This window comes from Dermacentor albipictus, unplaced genomic scaffold (assembly GCF_038994185.2).
Source record: "Dermacentor albipictus isolate Rhodes 1998 colony unplaced genomic scaffold, USDA_Dalb.pri_finalv2 scaffold_20, whole genome shotgun sequence".
NCBI classification, from domain to species: domain Eukaryota; kingdom Metazoa; phylum Arthropoda; class Arachnida; order Ixodida; family Ixodidae; genus Dermacentor; species Dermacentor albipictus.
In genome coordinates, this window is record NW_027225574.1 from 902,987 (window position 1) to 918,960 (window position 15,974).

A 15,974-nucleotide genomic window follows, 5' to 3' on the forward strand; every position below is an offset into this window, starting at 1 on the left:
GCTATTCTAAATGACACTGCCCTCCCCCAAACTCCCACACCAACCATCCTCAACTACTGTTGCAACACTGAAATCTCTAGCCTAGAACGTGAACGGATACGTCGTCAAAACCTTCCGTTTTATTGTCTCCCTTGTAAGGTATTTTCTTGCTTATGCTGACCTGCAGCTCCAGGAAGCAAGGATTGAGCTGATGAGATGCCGGACTCTGCAAGGTGAAGGAGGAGACTAGCCCGGAGGCGACGAGTCTGGGGGAGATGGTGGTGAATCGAAGAAAGACCTGGCATTGGTGCTGTCACGCAACGCAGAACTCGATAATGAAAATCAGCGTTTGAGCGGGGAGCTTCACCGTGCACTTGACCAGCTTGGCGAGAACTCTGAACGTCTCATCATTGTGAGCGCAGTGTTAAAATTCTATGTTGAGAAGTATGTTTAACTAAGTCATGTTGCCTTTTGAACAAGAGCAATGACATGAAACAGCATGTCTGTAGCAAATAGCTGTGAGCCTACTCAACTTTACAGTACAAAGAAACGAAGTGTTGCTGTGAGGAGAGGCAGTGATGTAAAGTAAACTTGTAACACCACAATGATTGAGTTGTGAACACACATTGTATAACTGTAGTAGAAAGAAAGCAGTTATAGTTATCCATGAGTACATAGATAACTAAGCTGACATGCTTATGTTTGTTCTTGAATAAAAAGACATGGTTAACGTACTTATAGTCGTCGTAGCCATACACATGCCGAACTTGACCAAATTTTTTAAACGAGATGTGAAAAAAGAATTGCAAGTAGGTAAACCTCTCAACATTTGCCTATTAGTGCTTCCTTTAATTAAACCACCCCCCCCTCCTCCCAAGAGTCTTGCAAGCCTAGATTTGTTATCGTCCTTGAACTTTTTAAATCAATTCATGCTTATATATTGTTTCGTCTTTCAGACTGAGCTTGAGGTCCAGAAGCTGAAGGAGCTTGTTACTCAACTGTCCGAAAAAATAGAGTAAGTATAGTTTACTTTAGCTACTTTCTTGGTTAAAAAGGAAGAGCTGTAACGCTGACTCCTGTTTATGTGGTTTCTCCATTAGTGTTTGTAAGGCAACATAAATTCCACTTCAGCAGGATGTTTGCTGTTATGATATAGCGATCTGTGAAACATGCTCTGTCTGTATTTATTATATGGTACTGTCGTTCCTCTGCTTCTATCTTCTATCTAGTTAAGTTTTGCAGTGCCATAAAAGATATAGTACAGAGTCGATCACACTTGTCTAGAGTGGCCCGAAGGCTGCTCCGCACTGCGCCTGCGACGCCTAGCGACAAGCCCTGGGTTCGAGATGGGTTGGCCGATAGCGCCACGCGCGTGGACGCTGCGGCATTCGCGGGTAGCCAAGATACAGGCCGCAGCATTCTAGCCGTGTCACGCTCGCAGCTCAGCTGGCAGTGCTCGTCTAGTGATAAAAAGCCGGTGCTCGCGACCCGCAAATCACGCAGGCCTGTATCTTGGCCGCCCGCGAATGCCGCAGCGTCCACGCGCGTGGCGCTATCGGCCAACACATCTCGAACCCGGTGCTTGTCGCTAGGCGTCGCAGGCGCAGTGCGGATCAGCCTTCGGGCCACTCTAGACAAGTCTGATCGACACTGTACTGAAAGAATATTTATAACGACTGAAAGTTGAGCTAGTTGGCAGGCATTTGTTGTCACTACAAGGCAGGCGTGCACATTGATGACGGTGGAGGTGAAGGCGTGATGTGTACAGTCGAGTACAAAAGTCTAGAGACCAGGGGATATGCAAAAAAAAAAAATTCTAGCACAGCCCATCAACGTAAGATTCTATAAAAGCATCGTGCTGGTCAAGCAGGCGCACGTGGGCAGTACACTCGATTTCAGCCTTTATGCCTCCGCTGAGGAGAAAAAAAAGCAATTTAAGCTCAACTGTGTGGTCCTTGAACTTTTGCACTCGATTGTACATAGCAACAAAACGCCACAGGTCTGTTGAATTTCTTGTGAATGATCAAGACACGTGCAGTACCGCTGACATGTGCCACATTGCTGCTTATCAATGCCAGTCATGCGACTGTTTCAGTCCATTACCTAAGCTACTGACACAGAGGAATAAACATTCTTGTTTTGCCACGACCCGCCGGTTATGTTCAGTTACTGCAGTGGTGGCAAGCGTGGGACTCTAACCCATGCGAGCAAGTTAGAGAATGTGTAGTACTCCTATGGCAATCCTCGCGCACGTTATCATTTCTGCCACTGCCATGTATCCATGATTTTTTGTTTTCAAATTACCCATTGTTGGCGCTTGGCAACAATCGTGAAACGGTTGTTTTATCTTGATTAGCGTAGCAATAATATCTCAATTTGCTTGGCTTTTCATAAAACTTTATCATTGCCGTCTGCATCACAGAGATGATTGTGTTGTGCAATTTCTATTTTTCATGACAGCGGCAGTCACCTTGGTGAAGCTGATGGTGATCACGCAACCAGCCTCCTGAAGGAACTTCAAAACTCCATAATGGAGTTCTCGGTGAGTCCTGCGTTTGTTCCTTGTTTCCGTCGCACTGACACAGTGACTAATGAGTTTGTGTGCACTCCTTGTCCTTGAGCGCCAATTTTCACATTCTGGCCAAATTCTCAACAATGTATTTGGCATCTGCATTCGCATCTTTGATATGAATAGAGTTTTCAATACCGGAGTTCAAACAATGAATGCAAGGGACAGACATGGTAGACGGTGGCAGTGGATAAAATGGGGTGTTGAGACTAGAAAAGATTCGGGCATAGCATGGGCTTGGTAATTTGTTTCGCTTGCCTCTTTTTTTACAATTCATGTTATGATTATTGCTTTGTGTGTCCCTACCTGCTGCCTTTAAAGGGACACTAAAGACAAATACTAAGTCGGCGTGGACTGTTTAAATACCACTCCAGAAACCTCACAACGCTTGTTTTGTGCCAAGAAAATACATACAATACAGGAAGATTGCATCTGCAGAATCCGAATACCTTTTTCAAAATTCAAATCTCCCGCCATCTGACCGGGGGAGTGGTGACGTTGCATACACCACCACTGCCCTTTGCTGCTGTCGGTGAGTAAAACGGCGCCTGACAGACAGCGGTACCGAGCCAAATCAGAACGGTGGATTCACCGCTGTAGCTGCTTTTTGGTCAAGTGGCGTACACCGTTCCGACATCTCGCGACATCACATGGAAGTTGAATTCTCTGCTACTCCCAGTTCGTGCTAGTTTTGCAAGCCAGCAAAACCAGCGCAGGACTACGCAATAACGGAACTACTGAAATGCGAAAGCGTGGACGGCGCAGAGTCGAGCGTCAACGAAACGTTTCGACCGCCCGCGTCGTTGTCCGGGGTAAATTCAATTAGTCCTCTTTTCTAAAAATAAATAGGATTAGACAAGTAGCATTTTATTTCATCTTATAGTACAATACAAGGTTGTTTTCTGCAACGAATGGTTTAGTACTGGGGCTAGAATTTAACTGAGGAGTGCTTTCGTCATCGGGCAAGTACTTGAATGTCCAAGGGAAGTCTCTAATCGTGTCCTGCATTTACCTAAATTTCTCGATTATTAAGGCTCTGTTCACGATAATATTTGCACCTTAGAGATTCTAGAGCACTAATCTATCACTTTAGCTTGACTTAATATTTGCCTTTAGTGTCCCCTTAAAAGCCTGGAAAAGACTTGTAGTGCAAGTGAATAATAAACACTGTACTAAATGGAGACTGCTAGAATAGGCCATCTCCATTTATCTAGTATTTATCTTGCAGCGAAGATAAATAGTAATTATGTTACCTTTGCGTAAAGGAAGCACTTCTGTCTGGTTTTTCTTCTTCTTTTTTTTTCTAGGCTGGTGAACAGAAAAGGCGCAAGCTGAATGAGTCACTTTTCAAGGTGAGATCAAACTTGGCTTGACTTTCGCTATTTCTGTGTTCTATTGCCCCGCTTTCAGCACATTTGATGAGAAGCAGTGGTTAAAGCAAATGAAAAATACACCGAGCAAAGTAAATGGGACAAGTGCTGTACTTCGACCGACTAATTGTAGTTTGGAGCCCAAGGTGCGGCCCATCTGCCTTCTCTCTGTGTACACATCGTATTCGCTAACTTCTGTTTCAAAAATATGGACCGACTAACCCGTAACAGACTGACTATATTTGTGTCCCTCAGTTGTGCATTATATATGTGCACAGTTGATAAATGTCATTGGCACCATTTCATCAAAAGGTAACGCAGGCTTCATTGAAAGAAATTGAAAGTGGTGGAATGAAGCTTTCTGCATTTTCTAATGAGTCCTCAAAATTACATAGTATAATTAAATCTAGATATATACAGGACAGTCAGTCATGCTTCATTTCTGTACTAAAAAAAAAAGCTTGAATCGCTTTCTGCGAGCACATGCACATTTTATCTACTGGCCGCATTCATTATGAGAAAGCAAAAACGATTCTGTCACCATTGCCGATGAAATGGGTTACATCGAACATCCTGTCAAATGTGGCACTGGCTTTATTGGAATGCATTTTTTACTTACAGCGCAAACGAACCAGTAAGGACAAAGAAGAAAGACGTACCGTGAGCTTACTCACGAGTGAAAGTTTATTTCTTATAAACGCCACATAAATAGGGGTGTTTACAAACACCCTCATTTAAGCGGTGTTTGTAAGAAATAAACTCGTTCGCGCTGTAAGTAAACATACAGTTGTACCGACTCGCCCAGCTAGCTACCGTACTTCAATAAAGTGGTCGCTTGAGGAACACTCAGTACATAGATGTGGAATGAAGACACATTGAGTACAGGGGAAGTTCAATTTACCAGAAACTCTTAATGTTTGCAGTTTCTTTACTTACATCACGTTACATGCGCTACATCACGTTGGCGTGAACGTCTGTACTTTGAAGAACTGGCGCAACCGACATAACCAGACGCGGCTGATGCGGTCCGACGTGCCTGACGTCGAGATGGCTCTTGCTCCATCTGCGCGTTCATCGCGCCAATTGGCACGGTGAAAAATATAACAGCAGTTTTGCCTGAAAAGCAAGGCATCGATTGCGATAGCAAATTAGTAGATAGCTATACGAAGTAAGTATAGTAGTTTTACCGGCCGTGTAAACTTGTACACATTTGCTTCCTAACCAAATGAACTAGTATGGTGCCACGCGTGCACTAGTAAACACGAACACATCTCACTCGATGACTGCTGAAACTCGCTGAAAAATGCTAGAGCGAGGAACCGCGGCAGCAGCAGCGAGCGAATTGACCTTCGTACAGCTCTCACTTCAACGCGAACGAGACGCAGAAAGCACATCGCAGACGAAGCTGCCGGCTTACGTGCACTCTGCAAACATCGCAGATCACGTTGAAGATGAGGCCCACGCGGGCGCGCACTTTGGCCACGACGCACATCACTTTCAAGATACGGCTCCCGCATGGTCGTGAAGCAGGAGCCGGCGGAAAACGTCCTCCCCTTCCCTCCTTCCCTCCCTCCCTTCGCCTCATGCCTATGCCTCGTGCGCAACAGGAGGAGGCGCGCTTCCACACCGCCTTCCTTGCTCGCGCACACGTGACTGAGCCACGTTCGCCGGCTCACCCTAGCACGCTTTCGCTCGCACATACAGCATGCGGCATATGGCGATGATTTTATCGCCCTTGAGCTTTATACGGAACCTCACAAGAGAGAAGCGACCTGCAACAGAGGTGTTGACCATGCCTGGCCAGCGTGGCATGGCCATGCCTGGCCAGCTTGGCAAATGCATCTCTCTCCGGTCAGGCCTAAACAAAGGGCTGCAGATGGAAAAAGCAAAGCTGTTCGGCCCGCGCGGCGACGCCTGTGTCGCCAACGTGCTCCTGCGCACTAGCACTCTCCCCATACACCATGGCGCGGAGTTCGAATTATTGGCGGTCGTGCGGATTTCAGTGTGATTTAGCTGGATGTGTTACATATTGCTTTCCATACATTGCTGGACGAACCGCAGCGGCTCCTTAGAATGATCCGAAATTTCAAATTAACGAGTTGTGAATTAACAAGCTTTTGCTGTACTGGAATTGGGAAAAAATGAAACCGTCGAAGCTTACCTTAGCCGAATGGAAATTTATTTACAATTAATGTCCATCATCGTCAGTTTCAGATGACGTTTTATTCTTGTCTATGGAACACATATCGCACTTCTGGTGCATAGTGTTTGACATCCCACGTTCCTCTAAACACTCTGCTACGATCACAAGCAGGATAACAGCCAACACCTAGACAATTTGCCATGCGGCCAATTTGTCCTGCGACGCTTAGTCTCAGAAACACTGTAACCACGTGGTGAAACTGCTGCAACGAGCTTAGCATGTAAAATAACTTATTTTTTGATTCAGTCTTTGTGATTGAGGCCTCAAAATCACAGACAGCCGTCACTGTCCAACACACAAACTTGTTCTCCCGCCATGGTGGTCGTACCCTTTGTAGTGGGGTGAGACGGATCTTGGGATGGCAGCAATGCTGGCTTTGATGGTAGGCTGTTTGTAATGCCATAAACGTGGTTTTGTTTTGTGTTTAGTTGTGATGTGCAGGCGATTTTCAAACCAAATTTCTCGGAAGTATAAGGGATGTGGTAGGATTGGGTAACTACGGTAATAATTCATGGTGAGGTGCTGTTTTTGTTCGAAAATCTGCCAAGGGCAGGGCGTGTGAGGTTGGGGTGCATTTCGTTTTGTAGTGCGGCCATGACTACGCTTGGCTGTCAGCCCATGAGCACTGTTTTAGAGGTAATCTGCCGTGTGCAAAGAGGGGGTGTGCCGAGTTGGTGTGACATCATGTGCCCTGTATTCTTGCGCATTTAGTATTGGAGGTTGCATAATCTCAAGTTTCGGAGATACGTTGAAGCATGAGGCAGACGAAGCATTTTCGCCCCTCTGCGAGGAGTTTTCACAGTAGCATTGTCCCACGACAAGTGACGCTATTAGCCGCGGGGGCGGAGTGGTCGTGAAAGCATGGCTGGCTTCACTTCATATCACGGATGTGAAAATATCGTCGACAGGGCACGAAACCATATCTTTCATCAAAGACTCAAACTTAACAAAATTTTTTTCTCATTAAAATTTCCTAATTTTTCCAATTGCCCGACAATTGGTAAAAATTTTCGGCCCCTTCTGTGCAAGAAAAAACGATCGGCGATTGTGCTTATTGCATAAAAGGTAGAATTTCACTAAAATGAAATTTCATTCTAGAAGAAGCAAATTGCTGATGTTATGCTGTTATATCGAGGTTTTACTGTATTATTTTTGTTTATGGAAGTGAAATGCAAAAACATCAGTGTCTCTTGCATTGGGAGCATGTTAAAGAACCACAGGTTGTCAAAATTTATCCAGAGCACTCCCCCCCACCCCCTCTATGGCGTGCCTCATTATCAGACGGTGGTTTTGGTGCATAAAACTGCAGAATCTAATCTAATCTCATGGCATCGTCTTGTCCTTCTTGTAGGACAGAGAATGTCAACCAAACAATGCGGAAGGTACTCCGCTCAATGGCAGTGTACGAAATGTAGGCTCTGACACTGAGTGCACACGCAATGTCTTTTTAGACAGCCCAGAAATGTATGCAAGAGTTCCTGCGGTCAGGTCATCGATATCACCAGAACTAGTCTGTCTGAAGTGTGTGTGATTGACGGCCCACTTTACTGGCAGTTGTATACTTGTGCGACTGCAGTAGCAAGGCAGAGTAGGAACTGAAATACCTTGTCTTTTATGTTGCAGTCAAATTTGATGCTCGCACTTGAGAGGTCAACGAAAGTCTAGAACTGCAATTCTGCTGCGGATAGTCATTAGTTAAACCTCAGTGATGAATTGAATCTCTGCTTAAAGTAAGCAGCTTGTACCGCATCCACTCGTGTGTGGGCTGTTGTTGTTCCCCCTTTCGCACATACAGTCTGTCTGATATTTTGGACCCCCTAGGGGTCGGAATGCGTCAGAAAAATCACGCAATCCAAGTATAATCCAAGCACAAGTATACAACTGCCCACTTTACTGGCAGTTGTATACTTGTGCGACTGCAGTAGCAAGGCAGAGTTGGAACTGAAATACCTTGTCTTTTATGTTGCAGTCAAATTTGATGCTCGCACTTGAGAGGTCAACGAAAGTCTAGAACTGCAATTCTGCTGCGGATAGTCATTAGTTAAACCTCAGTGATGAATTGAATCTCTGCTTAAAGTAAGCAGCTTGTACCGCATCCACTCGTGTGTGGGCTGTTGTTGTTCCCCCTTTCACACATACAGTCTGTCTGATATTTTGGACCCCCTAGGGGTCGGAATGCGTCAGAAAAATCCTGCAATCCGAAAAAAATGAATGCATGCCTTTTACTGTTCCCAAGAGCTCAAATCACTAGAGGCACATGTGAAATTGCTCTGAAGGCCTGTCAGTACACATATTAGGTGTATTAGTGCTCGTAATGTGACAGAAGGTGGGGGGTGAATGCGTCTTTAATTAAGGACTGCATGTTGTGTCCCGTAACGGTGGCCCCTTTCCAGTCTTGGTATGCTTCACTGCAATACAGTGCGTAAGCTTCATCGCGAAACACCTATATATTGCGGCGAAGCTGACTTTTTGACACTGGCATTGTGCAACATTTAATCTTGTCGTGCTTTCAGCTCTTCGAAGCTTATCAGCGAGAATGACAGTCAGCACCATTTTTGACAGCGCCGAATACTTTCTATGAAAAATACGGAACTGAACAAGGAGCTTGGTAGCTAATGTTAAAAGCAGATAGGCCTCAATATTGCGCCGCAGCAGTGACTGCAGCTGCCAGCGAATCGGCGGACAAGAGCACTGGTTCTAGGCTGCAAGACAATAAAAATGGCAGCAGTGATGGCTTTTGTTAATGCTGTTTTGGACCTGCGGTCACAGCAAAAGGTCTGAAAAATCTGATAACGAAAGTTTTCAAGTTCTGAAATTTTAAGCGTTCTTATGCATTGGTTCTATAGTGTGCATAGTAATGCCATGAAGGCGCTCAAATTATCGGGCATGTCCGAAAATTCAGTAATTGACTCTAGCTCCTTTTCCTACATTGCAGGCATTGCCACAATGCCTATGCTGGTTATGTAGTCACAGGTACCTGTTGCCATTAATTCTGTAAATAACTGTAAAGTCTTATAAAGGATCACTTCCATGCATTATAACTGAAGTGTGCAACTAATTTTGCATATTTAGTTGTTGCATGGATATTGTGCAACTAATGTTGTATAATATCTTTGTATATTTCTTCCAATATGTAGCGCAGTATGATTTCATCAGGAATGTGGATGATGCGCAGTGTAAACTATAGAGAGAGGTTGTAAAATTGTCACTCCACTTGTTTCATAGTGAATAAGTTTTAATAAGCAAAGTCTTAGACATAATAATTAGTAAAATAGTAACTATAATTGATAAAGCCATTATTGCACCTCATCCACAATTTTAGTTGAAAATTCAGGCACACTGAAAAGTAATGCAATCGTTAAGTTTTGCTTGCTGCATCTGAAATGAAGTATACTATAGCCATTTTAGTGAGTATAATGAGTGGTCCTTCACACACAGTGTGACGGCCATGCAGATTTTACGTGACAGTGGTTCCACAACAAATGTGAATTGAAATGTCAATTCCTGTACTTTTAATGGATCATTGTGCAAGTCTCAAACTGCTTCAGGTTGAAATTTCAAATTTGTTGCTGGAATTAGGCTTCTTCGCACCTACTGTGCCCTGTAAACTCCTGTGGGTGACTGTACATGTGTGACTGCCTCTACCGTTTAGCTCGTGGTGTTTCGGTGGCGAGCGAACTGGGGAGCCGTTTAACGAGCCAGTCCCTTTTTTATCTTGTTCAGGTTGACAAGCCACCTGCAGAAGATGACAGGGAGATGACGACCATCGAGGAGGAAAGTTCAGACACATCCCTCGGCGAGAGCACTGTGAAGGGCTCTGCCGAACAGATGCAGAAAACGTTTCTGCTCAATCAGTCTCGTCTGGAGGCGACTATGCGACGTGCCGCACTGAGCAAAGAGCTTGAAGATCTCAACCGAGTGCTACAAGCCAAGGAGGAGCTCGCCAGCAAGATGTCCATGAATGACCAGCACCTTGAGGTCGTGAAGTTGCAGTATGAGGTTAGTGTGTTCACCTGTGCGCGTGCTTTATTACAGCAAAATCTTTCTTTGCCTTTTCCTGCGACTTTCCCACTGCTGCTGCTGCTGCTGTTCGGCATACTGCGTCGTGGGGTGGTTCAGAGCGTGTATATCTTGCCAACTTACCACTGTCGTGTTGGAAAAAACATTAAAAAAATTAAACATTTGTCATCAACATCACTGCTAATTATCGTCAATTAAAGCAAACAGCACAGAAAACTTCACTTACAATGATTCCCACAGTGCGTGAGATCTGCGTAATCTAAAAATATCGTAAAATACCCATGGTGTTAAATTTTCAGAATGAGCAAAAAGAATAACTGGATCCCAGGAGCTCGAGGGCTTTTGCTATGAGTGATTGTATGTTGTAAAAGTCACATCTGACAGGGACACACTTTGTTGTATGTCATTTCTTATTAAATGTACCATATGTCCTACATAATTTGTGCCAAAATTTTTAAACGTTGAAGTGCCACATAGCTGGACAGAAAAGAAGGTGATCTTGTTTGCCTTTGCTTGGAGAAAGTGAGACTGTTTTTTTGTATTTAATCTAATTACATCATCAGTTATTGTTAATCAACTTGTCAAATATTATAATTGGAGCATTAAAGTGTCGGCGAGAAAATTGTTAACCATTCTGAAAAATTCCTGATTCAGCTTTCTGTTGCTCAGTATGGGCTGTATAAAATTCTTGCCAGCCTGAAAGAAAGCCCGTGATACATGAAAAAGTGCCGCGCAGCAATTTTCGCCACTTTCTTAACTTACCAATAACAACTTTCAAGGAGGTATCTTTTACCCACTCAGTATGGCCAGAAAAGCTCTGAACATCTTTTGCGCAGAAAAGGGCTTGCGCTTGCATTCTAAACAATCGGAACAAACAAAAGATGCAAATCCCGTTTTTTCTTAAATTCATGCTGTGATGAGTGTGTCGAGCATCTAGAAGGCACCGAGCAACTTTTCTTGCGGCTAATACTATGGGAATCAAAGATATTAATCAACATATGGTCGTGTACGGGACAATGAAATTAAAATAAACCTCCTAAATTGTTGGATAAAACGATGGCCCTTTTACTGTTTCACTCAGTCTCGCTGCACTGAAGTGATGACATGTGATCCAAATTTTCATGCAAAAACGATGACAGCTTCAGCGCTTCCAGTGGTGGCCCTCCTGCGAAATGTTGAGGTTCAACTGGATTTGTACTTCAGTCAGACCGTTTTATAATGAAATCAGAGAACCAGGAATATCCCTTGTTATACAGGCCAGTTTGTTCTAAAGTTTGTCTCCCTTATATCATCGAGTTATGGCAAAATAAGCATACTAAAACAAATCAAGCTTTCTTGTCACCATACTCAGATGTTTGCTTTAAAGAAGCGATTGTGCACACAAAACCTTGTCAGCTTACTCAGTCGGCAATCTGCCAAGGACGCAGGAATGAGGGAATGATTTATTGAACATAGTACATCTAGCATCGCAGCGTATAAGCAAGTCACAGTAGTAGATAATTTATTGCGCTGTGCAAAAGAGCTCTATTCTAAACCCACGAACATGGTTGCATTGCTCATTGGTAGTTTGTGTTTAAATACTAGCACAGTCGACTTCTGTTAATTAAACCCTGATGGGACCGGCGGAATTAGTAAAATTATCCAGCAAGTCAAGCTATAAGAAGACGCAGGAAAAAACATTTGAACATACTGCTTTTCCTTCTTTTTTTTAGTGGTAACTACCGAGCTTTAATGTGCCCCTAATTCTAGTGGGCCCGCAGTGTTTGTGTTTTTTTGTAGAAAGCCTTTGATTCTGGCAATAGGAAATATGTCCGCTGTTTATGCTCTCATAATGGAAGTTTATTTACGCTAATGTCTATTGTAGTTAATTTCGAACAGATTTTTGTTGCTATGGCCTACATTTCGTCCTTCTCAACTGTTTTTACAAATAAGTACAGTTGCCGATAGATTTTTCTTACACTGAAGGGATCACAAAATTGTCTGCAATATCGAGCAGTCAGAAAAAACAGGTTTGGATGAGAAAAAAAAAATTCATTTTTGTTTAATTTGAAATGAAAGATAACATATTTACACGATTGTAAGTCGACTCGAATGTAAGTCGACCTCCCTATATCGCATGTGACAGGGGAAATAAAGGGCATACCCGCGGGTGCATTCCATAGTGAAAATTTATTAGTCGCTGGCATGGTCACTGGACTACTCGTCTTCACTTGTGCCATCGTCCTCACTAGTGCTGCCATGGTCATTGCTGCTACGGTCCCACGTGCACGCCGTTGTCCAGCGAAATTCCGCGTTTCCATATTTAGGTGCATTTGCATACATACATAAGTCCATGCCGAAAGACCCAACCACACACAGCCATCAGGGAGGCTCTTTTGACATGTCTGGTTGCCGTAAGTTCGCGGTCTTCTCCTGCCTGCCACTCATACTCATGGCAGAGCAAGTCCTTAAAAGGCGAAGATCCTGATCGAACATCATGACCATGTCGTACGTCACTGGCAGGGACCGATCACGCATTTCAGCGATGTACGCCACAAGCTTGGCCTCCAGCTTCGGAAAACATCCCGACTTCGGCCCACGGAAACCTCTTAGCTTGCCGTCACAGGTGAAAATTTTGCTTCACTGCAGTCGCCACTCTCACACCAACAATTAAGAAACATCAAACTTGTGGCCCGCTGCGCAGTTATTTGTTTCTTCAGTGTAAAGGATGGCAGCCCTCTTGAACGCTGCTGTGGACGAGCCCCGAATGTTTACTGGACTCGGAGCACTCATGACGACTGAGGAAGCACAGAAGTAGCACGTGGCCGGCAGTCAAATAGACCGCATGAAACTAGAGCTGCATGGAAATAGAAACATGTGAGCGGTGTCTGCTCTTCCATGAACTTTAGATACTTCCCGCAAGTGCCGCTGACTTAGGGTGTCACCATAAATGGAACTGCGGCACTTCCACGAACTATCAACAACCCCCCATGAGCGCTGTGTGTGCTGTAAAACTATAAAAAATGTTAAAAGACCCTTCTAAAAAGCGAACAAATGCATAGGATAGCGGAAAGCTACATGTAGGGCCGTAGAGCAAACATAAAATTGTAACTATGTTGTAGCTCCCTTGATATCTCGTTGGTCTCGCTTTTTTTTTTCGGTGCCATGTTTTGGTTTCGATTGTAAGTTGACCCCCGACATCAGCTTTTGAAATTAAAAAAAAAGAATAGGTCGACTTACAATCGTGCAAATACGCTACGGTTTCAAGCTATGTCAATGACATCTCCACGTCGGCGGTACAATGTCGTACGAGGTTGGTGCACGTCTCCTTTACTAGCATAGCTGCAGGCTCTGCGTGCAGCCTCCATGCCCTGTTTTAGAGGTAATGTGCGACGCGTGCAGAGAGTAGGCAAGCTCGCTGAGACGGCATGGCATCATGCGTTGTCTTCCTGTGCATTTAATGCTGGAGGTTGCGTAATCTTCAGTTTAGAGACGCGTTGAAGCGAGAAGCAGCCGAAGCATTCGCTCCCCGCACTGCCGGCGATACTATCAGCCACAGGGGACGGAGTGGACGGGAAAGCGTGGCTGGTCTTGCTTCATGCCGCCGACATGAAGATATCGCAGACATGACACGAAACCGTATCTTTTGTCGTCGACTCTCAAATTCTACAAAATGTTTTTTTCCCCTCAGTAAAAGTTGATTTTTCAGATTTTCCAATAATACGGAAAGTTTTGTGGCTCCTTCCATTTTCAAATATCAAAATTCATTATAATGAAGTGAAGTTCCGATTTTACGGACTCAAGGTTTAACTGCATTTTATTTTTAGAGCCATCGGCACTCCCTCTCATGTTATATATTCATTACCCCATTGTGTTCGCGCTTTCAAGCTTATAAAATAGCGTGGAGAGTTGCAAGTACCCTGCAATACTAGTGGCCCCCGTTGTGCATTGAAGCAAAAGCTGGCAAGTGTAGCTGTGCTTCGTCAGTTGTGTGTATCGCATAACATTTCTTGTCCATTTCTTTGTTTTACACAGGCAAACAATCGTGAACTTGAGCGTGAGGTAGCTGTTCTCAAGAAAGAACGTGATGACCTCTCTGCCATGCTATCAAGCCAGCAAAACACTAAAAGATTAGTTGCTGCACGTTTGCGTTAGCGGTTCATGTGGAATTTATATGCTCTCCCTTGTTCTTTGAGCTCTAAAGTGAAGATAATCAGCATTGTGGTACTAGTGCGAAACACACTAATATATGAAGTGCCAAAACTACTTTTTCTTGCCTAACATCTTTCTATCAAAGGGACACTATTTCACTGAAGGCTGTACAGGACATGTAGCATCACACAATATTCAATTCATAATGCAGTGAAAGCTCGTTAATTCGAACTTCAGTAATTCAAATTTATGGATAATTCGAACTGTACGATTTGGTCCGGCCAAGCTCCACAGAACTCTATGTATAAAAAAGTCCGTTAATTCGAACGCGAGAAGGTTCCCTCACGGATAATTCGAACTACGCTCACCTGGCACACGGCCAGAGAAAAGCGCCTACTGCCTACACACAAGGCTGTATTGCCTCCGAAACGGAGATAACGGCGAGAGAAGGCAAAATCGGAAAAGAATCTAACCGACGCGGGGTCAGCCAGAAGGCAGTGGCGGCTGCCGCCTCTCCGTTCTACGTAACCTCCAAGACTTCTTGCCCGTTGTGAATCTCGGAGGCTTTGCAAATCTTGTACAGCTGCTAATGTTGTGCGGAGATGGCACGGCAAGCGCCAAAACACAGCGAATCAAGTACGTCGCAGCTGCGCTTGCAATCAAGAACCAACGAATCGGGGCCTTCGCCACCTTCACATGTTCAGCGTCTTTGTCTCGGCAGTCTTCATCGGTTGTGCACCTCTGTTTTCAGCTTAGGAGGTATCGGCCGTCGCGAATCATTGTGATAGTGTTAAGCCTCGGCTAACGTTCGTTTCGGTGGACATCGGTGGTGTGGCACAGTCGGACCCAGAGCTTCGACTTGAAGATGGCGTGTGCCCGCGGCACACGCCATCACTTTCTGACACGCCAAATTTCTGACATGCCCTACTGCTTCCAAATCGCAGTGTACTGTTGCTCTCCTTCACTTTCGTTAGTTTATCCGTGAGGGAACCTTCTCGCGTTCGAATTAACGGACTTTTTTATACATAGACTTCTGCGGAGCTTGGCCGGACCAAATCGTACAGTTCGAATTATCCATAAATTCGAATTATTGAAGTTCGAATTAACGAGCTTTCACTGTATTTGCTAGCCCCTATAGTCGGTATGCAATATTCCCAGAGGGAAATCAAATGCCGCAGCTTAGCATCGGAACATCAATAACTAGAATAGTGCTTAGCACACTAAGCTATACCACACTTGCGCTTAAAGCTGGTAATTTTCCTTTGGTGTGTGCCGATATATAGTTTACTGAAGGTGATTCTTCAGCATGAGACCTATATAGCAAATAGCAGTGGGTGAGGTTCTCACTTACATTTTTGCAAGAATTGCTGTTCGAACTGGAATAAAGTGTTCTTTAATATTGGCACAGAGCATACAGTAATTGCAAAAAGATAACGCACTAGACAAAGTTGAAGCACATGCATGTACTGCTCCTGCCTGAATCTTGCATTTCCTTACTGTACTTTAGCATGTGACATTGTGCCAACTATGTTCAACGCTTTGATGAGGACAGGATCATTGCGTCACTGCACGCTAATGAGCACAAGAAGATTTGATGACCGCCGCGACATTTAGGTGAATCTGTAAGCAGTGCCCAAGTGATGACAAGAAAAACAAGTTGCCATTGGCAAAACGACTATAGGTGAAAACATTGAGCAAGCAC

At 44.3% G+C, this 15,974-nt stretch overlaps 1 protein-coding gene across 1 annotated transcript; it reads left to right on the plus strand.

Moving 5' to 3' along the window:
* Window positions 1-242: 242 nt before the first annotated feature.
* On the plus strand, window positions 243-14,542 carry LOC139052211 (chromosome-associated kinesin KIF4-like). Its single transcript, XM_070529291.1, has 6 exons — window positions 243-391; window positions 936-994; window positions 2,440-2,521; window positions 3,856-3,900; window positions 9,845-10,120; window positions 14,156-14,542. The coding sequence occupies exons 3-6, from the start codon at window positions 2,510-2,512 to the stop codon at window positions 14,273-14,275; spliced, it is 453 nt and encodes a 150-aa protein (XP_070385392.1). The 5' UTR covers window positions 243-391; window positions 936-994; window positions 2,440-2,509; the 3' UTR covers window positions 14,276-14,542.
* The last annotated feature ends 1,432 nt before the right edge of the window (window positions 14,543-15,974 follow it).

Bases quoted from the DNA above. Each gene is read 5' to 3' on its own strand.
- LOC139052211 (XM_070529291.1), top strand. The intron at 3,901-9,844 runs GTGAGATCAAAC...TATCTTGTTCAG, and splicing joins TGAATGAGTCACTTTTCAAG to GTTGACAAGCCACCTGCAGA. The intron at 10,121-14,155 runs GTTAGTGTGTTC...TGTTTTACACAG, and splicing joins TCGTGAAGTTGCAGTATGAG to GCAAACAATCGTGAACTTGA.